Genomic DNA, 17,807 nt, shown 5'->3' with positions numbered 1-17,807 from the left:
AAGGTGAATTCCCTTTTTTGAAACAATAATAAAATTGTCTTGAACAGTTTTTTACTAAATGGTATTTTATTTAAGTCTGTGAAAAAATCATGCAATGAAAACAAAAAAGTGGAACTAACTACAATCGAGTTAATAATGTTACCAAAAACACATTAAAGAAAGGTCGTAACAATGAGATAATTGTAAACTGAAACATTATTAAAAAAATTAAATAAACAATGGCAAAAACTTGATTTTACTAACTTATAACAATAAAAAACTAAAGCCTAAAACGTATAGCCATTCTATTTAGTTAGTTTTGTGTTCTATTTACTTTGAATAAGAAAGTAAATATATTGCTATAAATTATTAAAATAAATGTCAAAAATTGTTTATTAAAGTTTTTTTTTTGTGATTCAACAAAATGTTGAATTTTTTTTTGGTTAAAAATCTACATAAATTAAATCCCCTCATTTGATAACGCGAAAACCAGCGCGGTTTATCATAATGACGTCATAGCATGAGGTAGATGTCATTGATATAATAATATTTTTATTATAAAACAATGCTATATTAAGGTTATATAATGGTATACGTTAAATACGGAAACAGATCAAATATATATTAAGTAAGGTCAACCCTTTTGCTTAATACTTAGACTATAGATCAGTTATTATATACAATACGATATACATAAGCAAGGAATAAGAAAAAAATTATTACATAGCATAATACTGTTTTTTTGCTAAATACATTTTAGTAAATTATAAACACATGAGGTCGTGGGTTTAATCCCCACTGCTCTCATGCTGTAGCGCCCTTGAGTAAGGCGCTATAAACGATATAAACTCCTGCTGAGCCAGCACTTAATCAGCAGCATAATTATCGGGCAATCATAATTAATAATATCCAAAACTGCTAAAGGCAACTCGAGACTGGGTCGGAGTAACTGATGTTACTCTATGTTTAAGTCACACATTCGACTTTCCCACATTGAGGATAAAGATATATACAAAAAAAAAATAAAAATCTATTAAAAGGGCTACAAAGAGTAAAAGGAAAAAGAGTTACGAAAAAACACTGCCCAATTTCTTATAAGTAAACAAACAAATTAAAACTCCTGTGAGTTAATCAAAACGAAGATTTTCTGGCACCAAGTTCAATTCAGCTGCTTCATCATACGCACTTCTAGTTGCTCCATCCATTTCCCTGGCCACTGAATTACCTTCTACCAACCTATGTTGTTGACCACCTTAGTAAGAAACACAAATAAACATAATAACTACAAGTCCAGCATTTTAAAAAAACTAACTAAAACATATTCATTAAGTCAGACAAATGCTTCAAGGCTTTATATTTATTCCATAAATTTATTTAAACAACTTTTTTTAATTACAAATTTCAAACATTTTTTTCTGTGTGGCTAAAGATGCAACAGACTAAAAAGTACCCTTTATTATCCATTAAGTTTGTATTTACCTATTTCTTCTTTACACTCAGGACAAATGCTTTTTTGCTGTGCCCCACCACAATCTCCTATTGCATAAACATGTCCATTTTTACACTTAAACCAATGCCCTCTATTTTGGAAATCCATTGCTTTTATAATCATATTTCGCTCTTGCATCGTTAGTATAATTCCCAGCTCAACAAACTAAAAAATACATGTTTAAAGACTATTATCTTTATCTATATCTATAAAGTAGTCAATTTTTTACAAAAATATTAACAAAAATACATAATATAAATAACGTTTATACCAATAAATAAAGTTTACACCAATAAAAAAACTTTTTTATGACAGACTATTTTACAAAAAACACCAACTATGAATTTGCGACCAAAAACCAGCTAACAGTAAAATTTTTTTTTTTCATTTTTATTTTACTATGTGTATTCACTAAATCAGCGTAAAATTAATTTGTTTATTTAATTTAAAACAATGAACCTAAAACTATAACTAACAAAAAAATTACTTGGGTCTTAATTGTCTGAAATAGCTCATTAAATGTTAGTTCTTTTTTCTCATCATAGCGAAAGATTCCATCAGACAAGGTAAGTATTATATCAATGTTATCACTTAAATTTCTGTAACAAAACTGAATATTTAAAAAAAATTATAACTTGTAGACAGACTAACAGCATTTGTGTAGTGGTTAGAACACTTGAATTTACTACACAAGGACCTGGGTTTAATCCCCACTGTTTTTTACACCCTTAGTTAGGTGCTTAATATAAACTCTTGCTAAGCCTACATGTAATTAGCGGCTTAATTATTGGGGAATTATAATCTATAATATCCCAAACTGCCATAGGCTGAAGACTGCGTCAGGGTAACTAATGTTACTCCATGTTTAGGCGGTGAAGTCGACCTTTCCACATTAAGGATAAATTAATATAAAAAAAGATTTTAACCAACATTTTGTAAAAAATAAAAAAACTTACTTATCTGTTTTACCAGAACTTGAATATTTTTGATGGGCCATAGAGGCTTGCTTTTTTGCTATTATTCTCTTGTATTCACATCTAATATCACTAACAATCTGTTTGTGATATTTTTCCGCTTTAACCATAAACTTTGAAAGCGTTGAAATTTCACAAAGTAGTTCTGTAAAAACAATTTGTTTAATTGTAATGTTAGCAACCGCAGGTTAAAATTTACCAAAACAATAAACTGATTGTATGACATAAATTTTTGTTAAAAAACCTATGTTTTACTTTTTAAGATAAATTTAATTGTTTCTTAAAATTAAAAAAATTGACACGTACCTTCTTCCTTTTCTTTGGATAATTCACTTGAATGCCTGATGTCATGTTTTAGATGACTTAAATTAGATTCCATATCAACAAGCAGTTCCAGTAAGGCAATTTCTGATAGCGAGAAAGCTGACTACAATTTGTTTTCATTACGTTTTTTAACAAAACATCTATGGCAATTTCTATAGCTTAATTATTACTTTCCATTTAACAATAGGTTGAAATTGGTACAAACAAGATTTATTTTACAAAAAGGTTAAGAATATTTTTAAATAAATATGTAACATTCTCCATACAATTTTTTTTTAAAACCGCTTTTATAACATATAAACAAAATGTTAAAAAATAGTAAGTATACACTATTTGATAAATTCATGTGAAACTGACCAGTATGCGTTGTTTGTTGAGTCTGTGTCGACCTCTCGAGTCAAGCTTTCTTACCAAATCAGACTTTTTATTTTCAATGTATTCCTTTGAGTTAATTTTTTCCTTAACTTCATTCATTAAACTAAATCAAATACCAAGAAAATTAAATAAGATATAGGATACATCACACGTTTCAATAAACTTTGCAATTATTATAAATTTATTGGTTGCTCAAATATTCACTTTTAAAGTGTATCAAATTCCTAAGTTATCTTAGATAAGGGTTGAAAAAAATAACTAAATAAAAATGATATAATAAATTCTTATACACTAAACAAAATTTTTAATTTTATTCACCTGAGTTGTTCATTTATAATACTCTTATATCTTCTCGATTTTCTGATAACAGTTTTACATTTTGGACATTCCTTAAGTTGGATAGTTTTATCAACTGGATTTTCACTATCAGAGGTTGCGTTAATATCTTGATTCATCCAACGATCCAAATTCTCATAAGTAAATATATGTCCACATTCCAATTCAAAAAACCTAAAATAAATAATACTATACAATTTATCAAAAAAATAAATTAAACTTTGTTTATAAATTATGGATTATTGCTTTAGTCCATACCTATTGATTTAACTTTGAAGATATTTATTTAATCAAGCCACAAAAAAGAAGCTGTTAGATTTAAAATAATCTCTTGTGTATTTACCAAGTGTTACAGCATTATATATGTTCTGCCTTACAGCTTACATAAAACCTACAACTTTAGCCAGTTCTGTCAAATAAAATAAACAACCTTGCATCTTCTTCATCTTCCCCTCCCAAAAAAAATTCTGTCACCTTCTTTTTATCACATATTCGACACAAATTTGGGCAAGTTTCTCCACATAAACCAATACACGGATGACGACACTTTTTATGCTAAACAAGAAATTAAATTTTACTGAAAAAAATTTTGGTTGTTTTTTCGCATAAAAAAAAACACAAGCTACATTTAGCAAAGGCAACTAAAACATATACAACAGAGGTATCATAAAGTAATAGTGTGTTGGAGTAACTTACAATTATATGACAAGGTTTATTACAGGGGGGTCGGTCACAAGGCTCACCACACAACTTGCTGCATTGATGATGTTCACACGCCCAATTGCATTTTTCTCTATTTCAATAATTAAAAAAAAAATACTCACATTTTAAGTCTACTTAGGTTTAAACATGCACTATTACAAAACACACCCAAACCATTCAAGGAAGCAAAAGTAACTTTCTTGTGATTGGATTGTAAATTTTATTTATTCACAGAGTTTTACAAAAAGGTGTACAAGAGTATTTAGGACCACACAAAAACACTGTACAGATGTACCACAGGAATTTGCCACAAAGTTGGCAAGTTAATTAGATTCTTGCAAATAAAACTGTTTTAATTTGAGAACAACGTGGTAATGACTAAAAAAAGGCAACTTACATGCATGGTGAACATGGTTCACCACATGGTATTGAACAACTGCTATGTTCACACTTAACTTCACATGATTCTTGACAAGGTGAACATTGATCACGGCAATCATCCTGGCATGGATGGCCACATAAATTCATCCTTGTACACTTTTTTTTACAAAACTTGTGCATACGACCCTATACCAGCAACATATTTATATTTGTTGTGGAATTAAAGAAGCATTTTAACAAGTTAGGCGTGAAACTAATTTAAATGAAATTTTAATATTAGTATAAAAGATCTTAACTTACTGATAATGATGTATAGATAAAACAAAAGAAAAAGTACAATCTAGCAAATATACCAACAAAAAAACATTAGATTTAGCTAGGTTTCAAATAAGATAATATTATCATAAAATAAAAATTTCGAGTTGTCCAGAATTGACCATAGGTAAAAAAGGACTAAATTTATGTGTATATAATGAAAAATAATAAAACATAAAAAACGAAAAATCTTAAACTCACATAAATTAAAATAAAAATTCATACCTGATAACAACCAGAGCATGTGCCTGTACATGCATGACCACATTCTAATGTTTCAGTACAGGGTTCGGGGCAATAAGCTAGATTTCGCTTTTTATATGAACTATTATTTCGTGAACATTCCATCAATATCATGTGGCCACATTCAAGATCAACTAGTTAAAAAATTTTATGAATAAAATTGCTAAAAATAAGACATTACCTAACTTATAAAATAAAACATTATAAGATTAACTGTCACTTTTTTAAATTAAGGATCTTAAGAAATTATTTTCAAATAAACGTCATTATTTTTGCAATAACAGTGGCAAAACATACAAACCTCGTACTTTAACCAGGCAAGTTTTAGAACAAGATTTGCCACAATTTTCCTTACAAGGATGACCACATTTTAAAGTTTTTTCACAAGGTAAAGGACATACAAAAGTATTAGGATCCACATGACAAGGAATAGGAAGTATATGTTTGCATTTAGGTAGAATCTATTCAAAAATTAAAAACAATTTTTTTAATAATGTTTTTTTTCCAATCTACTGCTTGTGAACTTACGTTATTTTAAAAATTGTTTATTTAAATCATGTTTTTTTTAACAAGCAAAACAGTTTTTGATTACCCTATTCATTTTATATTGACACAATCCACAATTTTCACTGCAAAACTTTACACAGGGATGTTCATTGCGACATTTTTTGGGGCATTCTTTTTGGCAAAAAAAATACAAATGATTTGTAAGAGGATGACAAAGTTTAGGACAAACATGACCACATTCTAATCGAAATTTACATGGTTCACCACAACCTCCTAAGACAACAAAATATTCATTAATATTCCTGACCATTACAATTTTATATTTTACTAAACCCTATATTTTCCATATATATTTATCAGTTTAAGAAATTTTAACATATATTTTACCAATATTACAAAAATTAAATAAAAAAAACAAGCAGATTCAATATAAATGTTAAACTTATATTTAGCACATGGAGTAGTAGTAAGAACACTTGCTACATGAGGTCGAGGGCATGATCCCCATGGCTCTCATGCTGTAGCGCCCTTGAGTAAGGCGCTATAAACCGTATAAATTTCTGCTGAGCCAGCACTTATTTAGCAGCATAATTATCGGGCGATTATAATTCATAATATTTTAAACTGCCACAGGCAATTAGAGAATGAGGGCAGTTGTTACCTAATTTTTGGGTCGCTCATTCGACCTTCCCACATAATTGGATAAATTTAATACAAAAAAAAAATTGTTGTGTAACCTACCATGGCTGTGGCTAGGAAAGTCCATAGCATGCTTAACTGGAGTTCCATAACTTGGATGCATTTTACAACCAGTAATTAGTGGTAGGGAATCTCCAAAGCAATCATTTTTTTGTAATTTTTTAACAATGTCTTCCCACATTTTATTTTTTTGCAAAATCTAAAATATTGAATTAATAGATAAATCAAATACCCAAAAAGATAGATCAATTAAATAATTTCAAGCAATGCATAATATATTATATTCCAATAATTTAAAATGTATATTGCTTGAAATAAAGCTTACGGTATAACTTGTGTCAATATACATTTAGTTCTGAAGCACATTACCTTGAAATTTCCTATGCAGTACAAGCCGATTTTTGCTCTTGATAAAGCAACACAAATTCGATTTTTGACTTTAAGAAATCCAATTTCATCCTGCAACAAATTATTTTTTCAAAAAACAATAGAAAAACACATTGTCATTATGTTTAAAGTGCTTTAAAAAGACACTGATAAATGTATTTAATTCTGAAAAATAGTGGTTATTTTTGCCCCCAAAAAAATAAAAAAGCACTTACCCTTTCATTGCTTCTAACTAGAGATAAAAGAATGATATCATTTTCCTCCCCTTGGTAGTTATCAACTGATGTTATTTTTACATCATGGTCCGAAATTTGTTTTTTCAAGTTTAAAACTTGGCCTAAAACAATTGCTATTGGTTAGAATATTCACAAAAGAAAACTTTTGATAAAACCAATACACTTTTTTGTAAGTTTAAAATAGAAATGATATAATGACAAAGACACAAGGTATATAATATTATTTAATATTTTTGTTAAAAACACAACTTTTGTTTGGTTAAAACTTTATTTAATGTCAAACCTGTGTACATCGTTAAAAAGGTAATTTGATGTTTTTGATATCCTTGGTTTAAAAGATATTTGTATAGCTCTACCAAGAATTCTGATTCATGTTCATTGACCTAAAAAATTTTTAAAAAAAATGGTAAATTTTTTGTTTAAATGCAACAGTCATCTAATTTGGGTACAAGCTATAATTTGTCATGTCACTGTTATGTTGTAATAATTTAGTCTAATGTTAAAAGGCCATAACCGAAACGCCAAAAGGCCATGTTTCACCAAGCATCATTCTCAGGTATCTTCGTGATATTTTCACTTGGCATGTTTTGATAATTTTGACAGTTGGTTGATATATAGTCTTACCATGTTTTTTTTTTGTATATATATCTTTATTCTCGATGTGGGAAAGTCGAATGCGCGACTTAAACATATAGTAACAACTGTTACTCCGGCCCAGTCTCGAGTTGCCTTTAGCAGTTTGGGATATTATAGATTATAATTGCCTGGTAATTATGCCGCTGATAAAGTGCTGGCTTAGCAGGAGTTCATACCGTTTATAGTGCCTTACTTAAGGGCGCTACAGCATGAGAGCAGTGAGGATTAAACCCACGACCTCATGGTGGTGTAGCAAGTGTTCTTACCACTACACCATGCTGCGGGTTTGTTTTGCTACCGCTATATTTAAAGACATGACAACTTTATGTTTAGACATTTTATCTATTAAATTCAATTCTTCTACCTTGCTTCTGAGTCCTGAAAGAGATGTTTCCTCTACCTCATGGGTGATAAAAAAAACATTTTTTTGTATTCCCCTAACATTCTCATATTTGTTGACACTATCGTCATCAGACAACTCATTGTAGATACTGGGTCGAATTAAATCAGCAATTTGAGGCCTCATGCGATGTTGTAATGACAATTTTGTAAATGGTAGTTTATTATTAATCTGTAATTCAAAAAAAAACAGTGGTTTATTTCAAATTAAAAATTTTAAGATATCCAAGTATATGACTTAAGATTTTACCAATCGCTCAAATAGTGACACGTTCAAATTGTATTTCGTTGCAAGTTCATACACAGCAGTGGAAGGTTGTAATTGCTGGTGATCTCCAATCAAGATAAGATGTTCTGTTGTTCGGGGCATTGCTGTAACAATATGAGCTTCAAGGACTTCTGCTGCTTCTTCTACAATGACAATTTTGACCTGAAAAATATATAAATAAACACTTAACTTTTAAACGAACTTATTTAAATTAAATTTAGTTAAGAAAAATACCGCTAAAAGATATATAGTAAGTTAAATAAACAATTTTATATAAATAAAATTATCAAAAAACTGTTTAACAGCATAAAACAATTGTTTTTCAATTATTAAAAAACTAATTATTAAACAAAAATGGTAATAAAATTACCGGTAATCTTTGAATAACACTTCTATGCTTAGCTGCGCCTGTCGTAGTCATTCCAATTACGTTAGCTTTTTGTAATACTTGAAAATCCTCATTTTGTCTCGCAATGGTTAACCTTTCAGCTACCTTATGGGACTCAGCCTGAAGATTTTGGATTTTTTCTTTCAGTTTTACCTTTAGTTCTTCAATCCAATATCTTAGAAAAACAACAAAAAAATAAAAAAGCTAAAATATGGTTGATTTGTTTAGTACATTTCTAAAAAGGGTATGTTTTTATTTAATTCACAAAACTGTAACAATGCCCGAATGTACCTTGTTTACTAAAAAAACTAACCAATTATATTTTTAAAATAAAAGTATTTAAAAAAACACATGTAAAGTTACTGGTATAATCTCCATCTATCAATCAGATTCAATTTATGAATTCTTGGAAGACTACAGATCTCATTTTTAGACATAATTTCATCATTTCCAATTACTTTGCGAAATTTGTAAAACTGTGTTACTCCATTAACAGAACTATCCTTATCTGCAAAACAAAAAATCACTTTGTTAATTAAATCTTCCTAATTAATAAAAAAACAAACAGTAAAAGTTGTAAAAAAAAAATTAAAAAAAAAACATTTTTTAATATTTTATGACAACAAAAAATTTAGGTTTAAAGTAAAAGCATGATACAAAAATACCTTCACATCGATATGTGACAGCTATTTCATTATCGCTAAACATTTCAGGATTTCTTTCTCTCATGTCTTCATAAAATTCTATAAAAAAAATGAATTAATTATTTAATATCAACTACTTAAACGATTTGTTGTTAAATAAAAATTACTCCACAACCTTGTATTAACAATATACCAAAAATAATCTTTAAAAAATGCAACTGTAATTAAAATTATAAAATATATCGTAAAATATAAAAAAAATAAATTAAAATAATATTTACGATTTCGGTCATGGAAGTCTGCTTCTGTTTCAAAACTATTTTCGTCATCAAATGCATCCTCATTGATGGTATCAACCTTTGGCTTTAAGGCATGTTCTGAATACAATAAAACAGAGGTTTCTGGTTTGAACTAGACTGTTACTACGACCCAGTCTCGAGTTGCCTGTGGCAGTTTGGGATATTATAGATTATAATTGCCCGATAATTATACTGCTGATTAAGTGCCGGCTCAGCAGGAGTTTATATCGTTTATAGCGCCTTACTCAAGGGCGCTACAGCATGAGAGCAGTGGGCATTGAACCTACGACCTCATGTGTAGTGTACCAAGTGTTCTTACCACTACACCACGCTGCCATTACTTTTAGTAACAAAATTATCAAATTAACCAAGTGTCTAAACTGAATTATTTACTAAAAATTTGCAAAAATTTATTATATTTTACCACTTTTCTTGTATTCTAACCATTGTTGTATGTTTGTTAATGGTTTGTTATCGCCTGAAAAAAAATTAAAATTAAAAAAGTTAACTTCTTGTTATTTGTTAATTCCTTGTTTTTCGTTATAATTACAACTACTATCTTGTCAATATTATCCAAAATATTTATGAAAATGAAGACAGGTTACAATGGCAGCAGTTAACTATGTTAGGAAAAAATAAAATTAATGAAAACAAATTTGCACATACCCAAAATATAGAAGGCACATCGGATTTCTAAATCATGATATCCCTTTGATTTTAACCATAGAAAACTAGAATATGGTACCACCACAGAATTTAGTTTACTTATGATAGCATCTGTGTTAATTAAAATAAATTAATAAATATAAAAAAGCCTTCGAGAGCAAAAAATGAAAGTCATTATTTTTTTAAACTAGTACAACATTTACCGTAAAAATCAAGGTCAAATAAATTGTTCGAAAATAAAAGTTTATTTAAGGTAAAAGGTAATTCTAGCCTTGTGGTTTAAACACTTTTATTAATAGGTTTATGACATATTTAGCTAGTTAGTGTATGTTGTACTTATACACATTCCAAAAACATGCAAATATTTGCTTAACCTTACAACCGTAAAAAATTCAATTTATTTGTCTGTATCATAAATTATTCTTTTTTATTACCTTTATAATTATATGCTGAATCACGAATATTGTAACAATAAACTATATTAAATTGACAGTTAGGTAAATTTTTTTTACTATTATTGTAACAATTTTTTTTGTGATTACCTTGCCTGTATTGAACTCGTTGCTCTTCACAAGCCCTTGAAATAACAGGACTTTCTTTTGTGGTGTTAACTACAAAAAAAAATTTTACATAAGCAACCTAAAATTAGGGTAAACAAACTTGTTTGAGTAAAGATTAGTATTATTTGATATAAAAGGTAAATAATCTAATTTCAAATATTAAAAAATATAAAATTGAGACAACAAACAAAAAGCAATAATTAAAATACACTAAAAGGAAGACATATAAGTTTAATTACTAAATGGTTGTTTGTATTTACCTTTTCTAGTCTGCGACGAATGATCAACTGTAACGCTAATTTCCACACCTTTTTGTCTGCAATTACTTTGTTCTAAAGATCTTTTTTTTATCTCAAGCAACATTTCTAAACATAAAAATTTGTTAGCACTTTGTATTTGTTACACCCCTTCCAAATATATAGTCATGTCATATGATTTTTTAATATTTAATCAAACCAATTACAGATGACCTTCTTTATAAACTAAATATTAAAAAAGTTTATTAAATTACTTAAGTAACTAAAAAATATGATATTTAATATCATACCTTGAATCACATGTGGATAATTCAATGCAGTCTGATCAATAGAAGAAGCTATTTCAAGCCATTTCACTAAGTTTTGATCATCTTATAGAATATATAACAGTTACATACCATCTTATATAATTATTGGTAAAATAAATCAATACAAAATTAGGTGTAGAGGACTTTATAATTGAACATACTTTTTTTATATATGTTTATGTATATTTAAGTAAAAGGCCTTTCAAAATAAAAAATTGCCGTTTGTGGTGCACAAGTAAATATTAGTTGAAAGTTGCAACTATATTAAAACAAATAAAATGCTGCATGTAGGGTGAACAATTATTTAATACCAAATAAAAAACTATAAAATTTAAATTTACCTAGTTGTTTGTGTTTGTTGTAAAACTCAGTTAAAAAGTCCTCAGCAATTACAGATTTAAGTATTTCAAGTTTAATAACAGTATCTGATGAAGAATCCAAAACTTTCTCATAAAACTTAATTTTAGCTTCGAGATTTCTATAACTCTCTAAAAAAAATTATATCGTTTAAAATGTTACTAAGTTGCTAAAACATTATTCTATACTTACTTAAATAGTCATAGACTAGTTGCGAAAAAATTTCATTCCGATTACGAGCAACTTGTGCCTTTTTAACATTTTTTAACAAAAACTTTTCTAAATTTGGGTTGTTACACCTGCCACCAACACGAACAATCTTTTCATTTAGTGAAAATTCTGTAATTCCTTCTAAAAACTGATCTAGGGCGTGATTTGTGTAACAAACCACCAGTATAAGAGGGTGCATTGGTCTTGGAGTTGTTATTTCTTCATAAGACTTGTGAATTGGCCAATACTTTGTAGGGCAATTTGGTAAATTTTTTAACAACAATTTCATAATCATAAGACCCAGATAGGTTTTGCCTGTACCAGGGGGTCCTTGAATAATTGCCAATTCGTTCGTTAAAGCAGCTTGTAATGCATTTTTCTGTGAAACATCCAAGCCTAATTCAGTTTCAGTTGGCCATTGTAGAGGTTCAAGAACGTTGATCATCATCTTTTCATTTTTTTCTAAAGATTTAAATAAAAATCAATGTAAAGCAAATTCTCTAAGGTTTGTAAAAGATTAAAAATTTTTTTTATACACAATAATACCCCTTAATGAATAAGTGTTTTTCATAATTGGTGTTATATCAAATTTATCAGCTAATTCCTCAACCCATGTTGGTGGTTTAATGATAGCATTGCAATCAACGATATATTTTTTTATTGGCATATCCCATATTATTTCTAAAAAAAATCTTGTGATACAAAAAAATCCTTAATATAATAGGTAAGAGTCTAAAAAAAACAATGCTAAGTCAATGTTATTTTACCCAGAATAAATTGAAAATTTTTTTGAAATTGATTCTTTTATCACAATGTTAAAATAATAATTGAAATACAACATTGCATTGTGTATGGCACAACAAAAAAATAAGAAAAAATACCTTGTAAGCCTTCTAAAACATATCTATAAGCCTCAAAGTAAGCATCTGTCTCTACCATGCTATACTCTTTTGTCATGTCAATAAAAAAGATGTCATTCACTAAAAATTAAATATGAAATATGGTGAAGAATTATATAACATAATAAAATGTATAAAGTTAATATATCATACATATGAATTTTTTAATATTGTCAATTAATTGGCAGCGTGTTGTAGAGGTCAGAACACTCTCCTATCATACACAAGGTCCTGGGTTTGATTCCCAGTGATCTCATGCTGTAGTGCCCTTAAGTAAGGCGGAATAAACAGTACGAACTCATGCTGAGCCAGCACTTAATCAGCAGCTTAATTATTGGGCAATTATAATCTATAATATCCCAAACTGCAAAAGGGCAACTCAAGACTGGGTCGAAGTAACTGATGTTACTCTATGTTTAGGTCGCGCATGTAACCTTCTCACATTGAGGATAAATTTATATATACAAAAAAAATTTAAACCAACCAAGATATAAAAGATTACAATCATCTATACTAGAGTTAATTGTTTTAATATTTGGCTATTTAAAATATTTTGTGCATACCTTCTTGATCTTCTGCTTTAAACTGAACAAATAAAGTGCCTTCAGATAACTTGTTCGGATCACGCTCCGTTATAATTGCAAACAAAATGTCGTTCTGTGAAATAAAGATCGTAGATTATAGCAAGGCCATTACAAATCTTTTGTTACAGGCAAACTATGTTTATTATTTCACAAACAAGCATTAAAATAGTAAAATGTATTTAAAATTGGTTGTGAATGTACAGTGTCCCTTTCCATAACAAAAAAAAAACACCTATCAAATATCTGAAAAATTAAACATCTATCAAATATCTGAAAAATTAAACATCTATCAAATATCTAAAAAAATTAAACATCTATCAAATATCTAAAAAATTAAACATCTATCAAATATCTAAAAAATTAAACATCTATCAAATATCTAAAAAAATTAAACATCTATCAAATATCTAAAAAATTAAACATTTATACCAAATATAAAAAAAAATCCAAAATTAAATTGAAGAGCATATTACAAGGTATTTTTATATAACAAATTACAGATAGTTTAAATTGTAAATTGTACCTGAAACTTATCAGAGGACAAGCAAACAACGTTTCCATATTTTAATTTTTTGTTCCAAAATGATTTTCGATTTTGGTGACTTTTTACATGAAACTTTATCTCATGCATGATACCTGAAATTGTAAGTTATATAAAATATATTAGTAAAAAGTTAATAATAATGTATTGACTTAAAAAATTTTATCCCTACATTAGGGGTAAATAAGCCTAAAAAAGAATGGTATATACAAATTGTGTTTTTTTACAAAACATACCTTGTTGTGAAGCAACTGGCTTCACAATATAAACCTCGTCATAACATTTTATTCTTTGTTTTCTATCAAACCTGGAGTTATCTAAATACAAAAATACTTTTAAATGTCTCGACAAGTTTAAAGGTTTTTTACCTAAACCAAAAAAAATCCAAATTTTTGTAAAACATAGTTAGTAACTGCAATTTATATAAAAAAATTTACATTCACAAATTGAACTGTTTTTGGTGAAAAATTGTCCTATGTTTTTACCGGATTGAAAAAATTCCATTATTCCTTCTCTAAGTGGCCGGATAAAATCCTCTCTAAGTAAACGGAACTGAACATCCAAGTAATGATCAATACTAAAAAAAAATCTTTTTTAAAACTACAGCGTTAGGTTTTTCTATTTAAATTTTGTTTAAAGAATGTTACAATTAACATTACCACAGTTTAAAAAGAACATTTTTAAGAAATCCCGCTGCAAGTATATAAATTAAATTAAAAAAGAATACCTGCTGTAACTTGAATTGACCAAATTTGTTCGTACAAATGGATCTTCTTTTAAATGAATGTCATTTGTTGTTGGAAACACTGAGATTTCTCGAAAATCGTCGGGCGGTTCTTCTTTATGTTTTAACATCATGTACTTAGTAGTTTTTTTACTTTTAAAATAAAAAAGTAACAAATTTTATTTAATAAAGAAAACTACATTAAAATAAACTAAAATTTACATAGCTGATTTAATTTAAAAATGTAATCTGTTAGCCAAATTTTACAATTTTTATTGTAACAAGTAACTTGTATTAAAAGGTTCGTTTAATTTAATGAAGTTTATTTTACTTAGTTTTTAAATGTTTTTTTTTAATTTAAATTCTTACAATGTCTCTTGGTATCTTTTGTTTCGTAGTTTTACTTTATCTATCAACTCCAATATAAATGTAGAGAATTCCTTAAGCTGGGATAATTCCAAATTTATGTCCAACAAACACTTTTCCACAATTTTGTAAAGGATAGAAAGCTACAAAACATATGGGAAACGTCAGAAAAATTTTAGTTAGAATAATGTTGCAGCCCTATCCTTTTTTTATTTTTGCAAATTTGTGCCATCAATTTACCTTGTTTACTGATGTTTTTGGGTGTTTTTCTAAAAGCACTTTTATCAAATACAAACAAGAACCTAAAAGCTTTTCTTTCTCGCTATCACTTTTTCTAAAAAAAACATTAAAACACACCAAATATAAATAAATTTGTTAATCTATATCAGTGTACATGTAAAATATATTATTTAAAATTATTAAGAACGCTAAATATTTTACAGTACATTTTTGTTATGAATCCCCTTAAATACACTAAACAAGTCACATACTACAATATAATATGTTGCCTTGAATTCTTTTTGGCACAACATTTTCAAACAAACTTAAAATTGTTATTTTTAAATTATAAATAAAATGCTATAAAATTTACTTAATTTACCCAAAAATTAAAACAAAACAAAAAAGATTGCAGGCAGTGGCAAATAGTAATACATCAAGGAGTCAGTTTTTAAAATAGTAAATTTATTACAGCAACTATCGGTTTATATAACAAAATTAATTAAGAAATTACCAGCAGCGAGGTGTAGTGGTAAGAACACTTGCTACGCCACACATGAGGTCGTGTGTTTAATCCCCACTGATCTCATGCTGTAGCGCCCTTGAGTAAGACGCTATAAACGGTATGAGCTCCTGCTGAGCCAGCTCTTAATCAGCAGTATAATTATCGGGCAATTATAATCTATAATATCCCAAACTGCAAAAAGGCAACTCGAGATTGGGTCGGAGTAACTGATGTTACTCTATGTTTAAGTCGCGCATTTGACTTTCCCACATCAAGGATAAAGATATATACAAAAAAAAAAATTGTTGAAAAAATTTACAAAGCAGTAATCAATGCAAAATTTCACAGCAATTAACATGTGTCAGATATGAATCAAAATGCAAATTGGACCAATGTGCACCTGCACCATGGAAATTAATTAAATTAATACAGCAATACCCACAAAGCAATAACAAATTTTAAAAACAATAAAAACAAAAACAAGAAAATTCAAAATCAAAATTTTGTCAATAACAAAATTGTGAATTAACTTACCCGTTAAAGTTAAAAAAAAAGTCGAAATATTGTGTCACCGTGTATAGAAAATTTGAATCCACAATATCAGCCAAGACAAAGTCAAGCATTTCTGTGTTATCATAATTTTCTTCTCGGCACATTTTTTCAAAAATTTTTAACAAAAGCTCAATTATTTCTAAAAAAAAATTATAATATTTATTAAACGTAGAAGTATGTATATAAATAGGTTTTATGGTAAAAACCAAAGAAAAGTTAGAAAAAGGAAATTAACTATAATTCCTACACCAACCCTTTTATAAAAACATTATGGTAAAGTTCAATATTTTGTGTGGGTTTTTTTGTTTAGGTTTCTGCTTGAGATCCTATAAATTAACTTTAGCAAAAACAGAGTTAAAAAAGTATATGAATAGCATAAAACAAGCCACAATTTTTAAATAAAAACTCTTTTTAAAATTGTTTTAATCAAAAAATTACTACACCTTTTGTTTCTTTAAAATTAACTTTATTTTCTAAAAACAAATTTTAATTTTTAAGAACCCACCATTACTTAAAATTTCTGAGCTTAGCAATTCCTTTAAACCAAGTTTGGGTGATACTAGTTTCCGAGCCAAATTATTTTGAGAAACAAGCATAAATTTGAGTTTTTCTGCAGTAAGGGGTTCATTTTCATCCCTAAAAAAACATAAAATTATAAACAAAAAGAAATAGTTTTATAATATACAGTTAACATTAACTAAAAATTAAAATAACCTTTAAATTTTTTTAATTTTTTTTATTTTTAAATCAGATCTAAATTTTTATGAAATACAAATTTAAGTGAAAGTACTATTTTTTTATAGGCTAGTAAAAGTGACTTTAAAATGCCATAAGTAGCATGGTGTAGTAGTCAAAACACTTGCTACACTACATGAGCTCGTGGGTTCTATTCCCACCGCTCTCATGCAGTAGCGCCTTCGAGTAAGGCCATATCAAGGATAAATTTATATAAAATAAATTTAATTAAAGTTATGATTGCATGTTACCATAGTGATTTCTTTGGTTCTGGTTTACCAAGCTCTTCTAAGCAAAGCCTTTTCACTGAAACAGGAAAGTGTCTAGAAAAATAAATATATATAATAAAAATCAGTTTGAAACTAAAATTATATACAAACTGGTCTATATATATCATTTATACCGTGAATAATATTGTATTAACACTTTAAATAAGAATAGATGATAAAGATTAATGTTTGTTTTTAATATTTTATTTTATTTTATTTTTTTTATTAAAAATAATAGTTCATACATTGGTTGATATCTGTTGTATATTTTACGCTTTCTTCCGAAATTCATAAACCTTCTTAGCATTTTTTTCAAATATGAAAACTCAGTAATTAAATAATATTAAAAAACATTTGGGCTTTAAAATTTTTAAACTAAACTGCTTCAAGAAGTTTTTTTATTTAGATTTGAAATTTAAAAAAATTAATATAAACAAATAACTTTTTTTTAAATAAAAACCCATTAAAACAATA

At 27.8% G+C, this 17,807-nt stretch overlaps 1 protein-coding gene across 2 annotated transcripts; it reads right to left on the bottom strand.

Annotated features, from left to right (window-relative positions):
• Positions 1–66: 66 nt before the first annotated feature.
• LOC145744926 (NFX1-type zinc finger-containing protein 1-like) lies at positions 67–17,719 on the bottom strand. Of its 2 annotated transcripts, none has more exons than XM_082562899.1 (43): positions 17,579–17,719; positions 17,316–17,387; positions 16,835–16,965; positions 16,312–16,468; positions 15,294–15,387; positions 15,057–15,196; positions 14,691–14,840; positions 14,449–14,540; positions 14,200–14,280; positions 13,946–14,058; positions 13,402–13,495; positions 12,821–12,919; positions 12,486–12,620; positions 11,922–12,401; positions 11,714–11,860; positions 11,355–11,435; positions 11,068–11,172; positions 10,790–10,858; positions 10,248–10,358; positions 10,006–10,059; positions 9,564–9,659; positions 9,304–9,381; positions 9,002–9,146; positions 8,621–8,813; positions 8,233–8,412; positions 7,948–8,154; positions 7,231–7,330; positions 6,927–7,048; positions 6,694–6,783; positions 6,367–6,523; positions 5,711–5,898; positions 5,420–5,579; positions 5,101–5,252; positions 4,577–4,746; positions 4,174–4,270; positions 3,908–4,032; positions 3,460–3,666; positions 3,124–3,244; positions 2,749–2,869; positions 2,425–2,587; positions 1,956–2,067; positions 1,459–1,633; positions 67–1,231 (listed from the first exon to the last, which is right to left on the bottom strand). In XM_082562899.1, the coding sequence occupies exons 1-43, from the start codon at positions 17,638–17,640 to the stop codon at positions 1,107–1,109; spliced, it is 5,751 nt and encodes a 1,916-aa protein (XP_082419025.1). In that variant the 5' UTR covers positions 17,641–17,719; the 3' UTR covers positions 67–1,106. The 2 variants fall into 2 exon arrangements, with proteins under 2 accessions (XP_082419025.1, XP_082419026.1); XM_082562900.1 differs by having other exon boundaries at positions 3,460–3,651.
• Between the last annotated feature and the right edge of the window lie 88 nt (positions 17,720–17,807).

The sequence above is a fragment of the Corella eumyota genome, chromosome 3 (genome assembly GCF_963082875.1).
Source record: "Corella eumyota chromosome 3, kaCorEumy4.1, whole genome shotgun sequence".
Classification (NCBI taxonomy): Eukaryota; Metazoa; Chordata; class Ascidiacea; order Phlebobranchia; family Corellidae; genus Corella; species Corella eumyota.
Note: the sequence above shows the minus strand (reverse complement) of the source record. Positions and strands in the feature narration are given on the sequence as shown.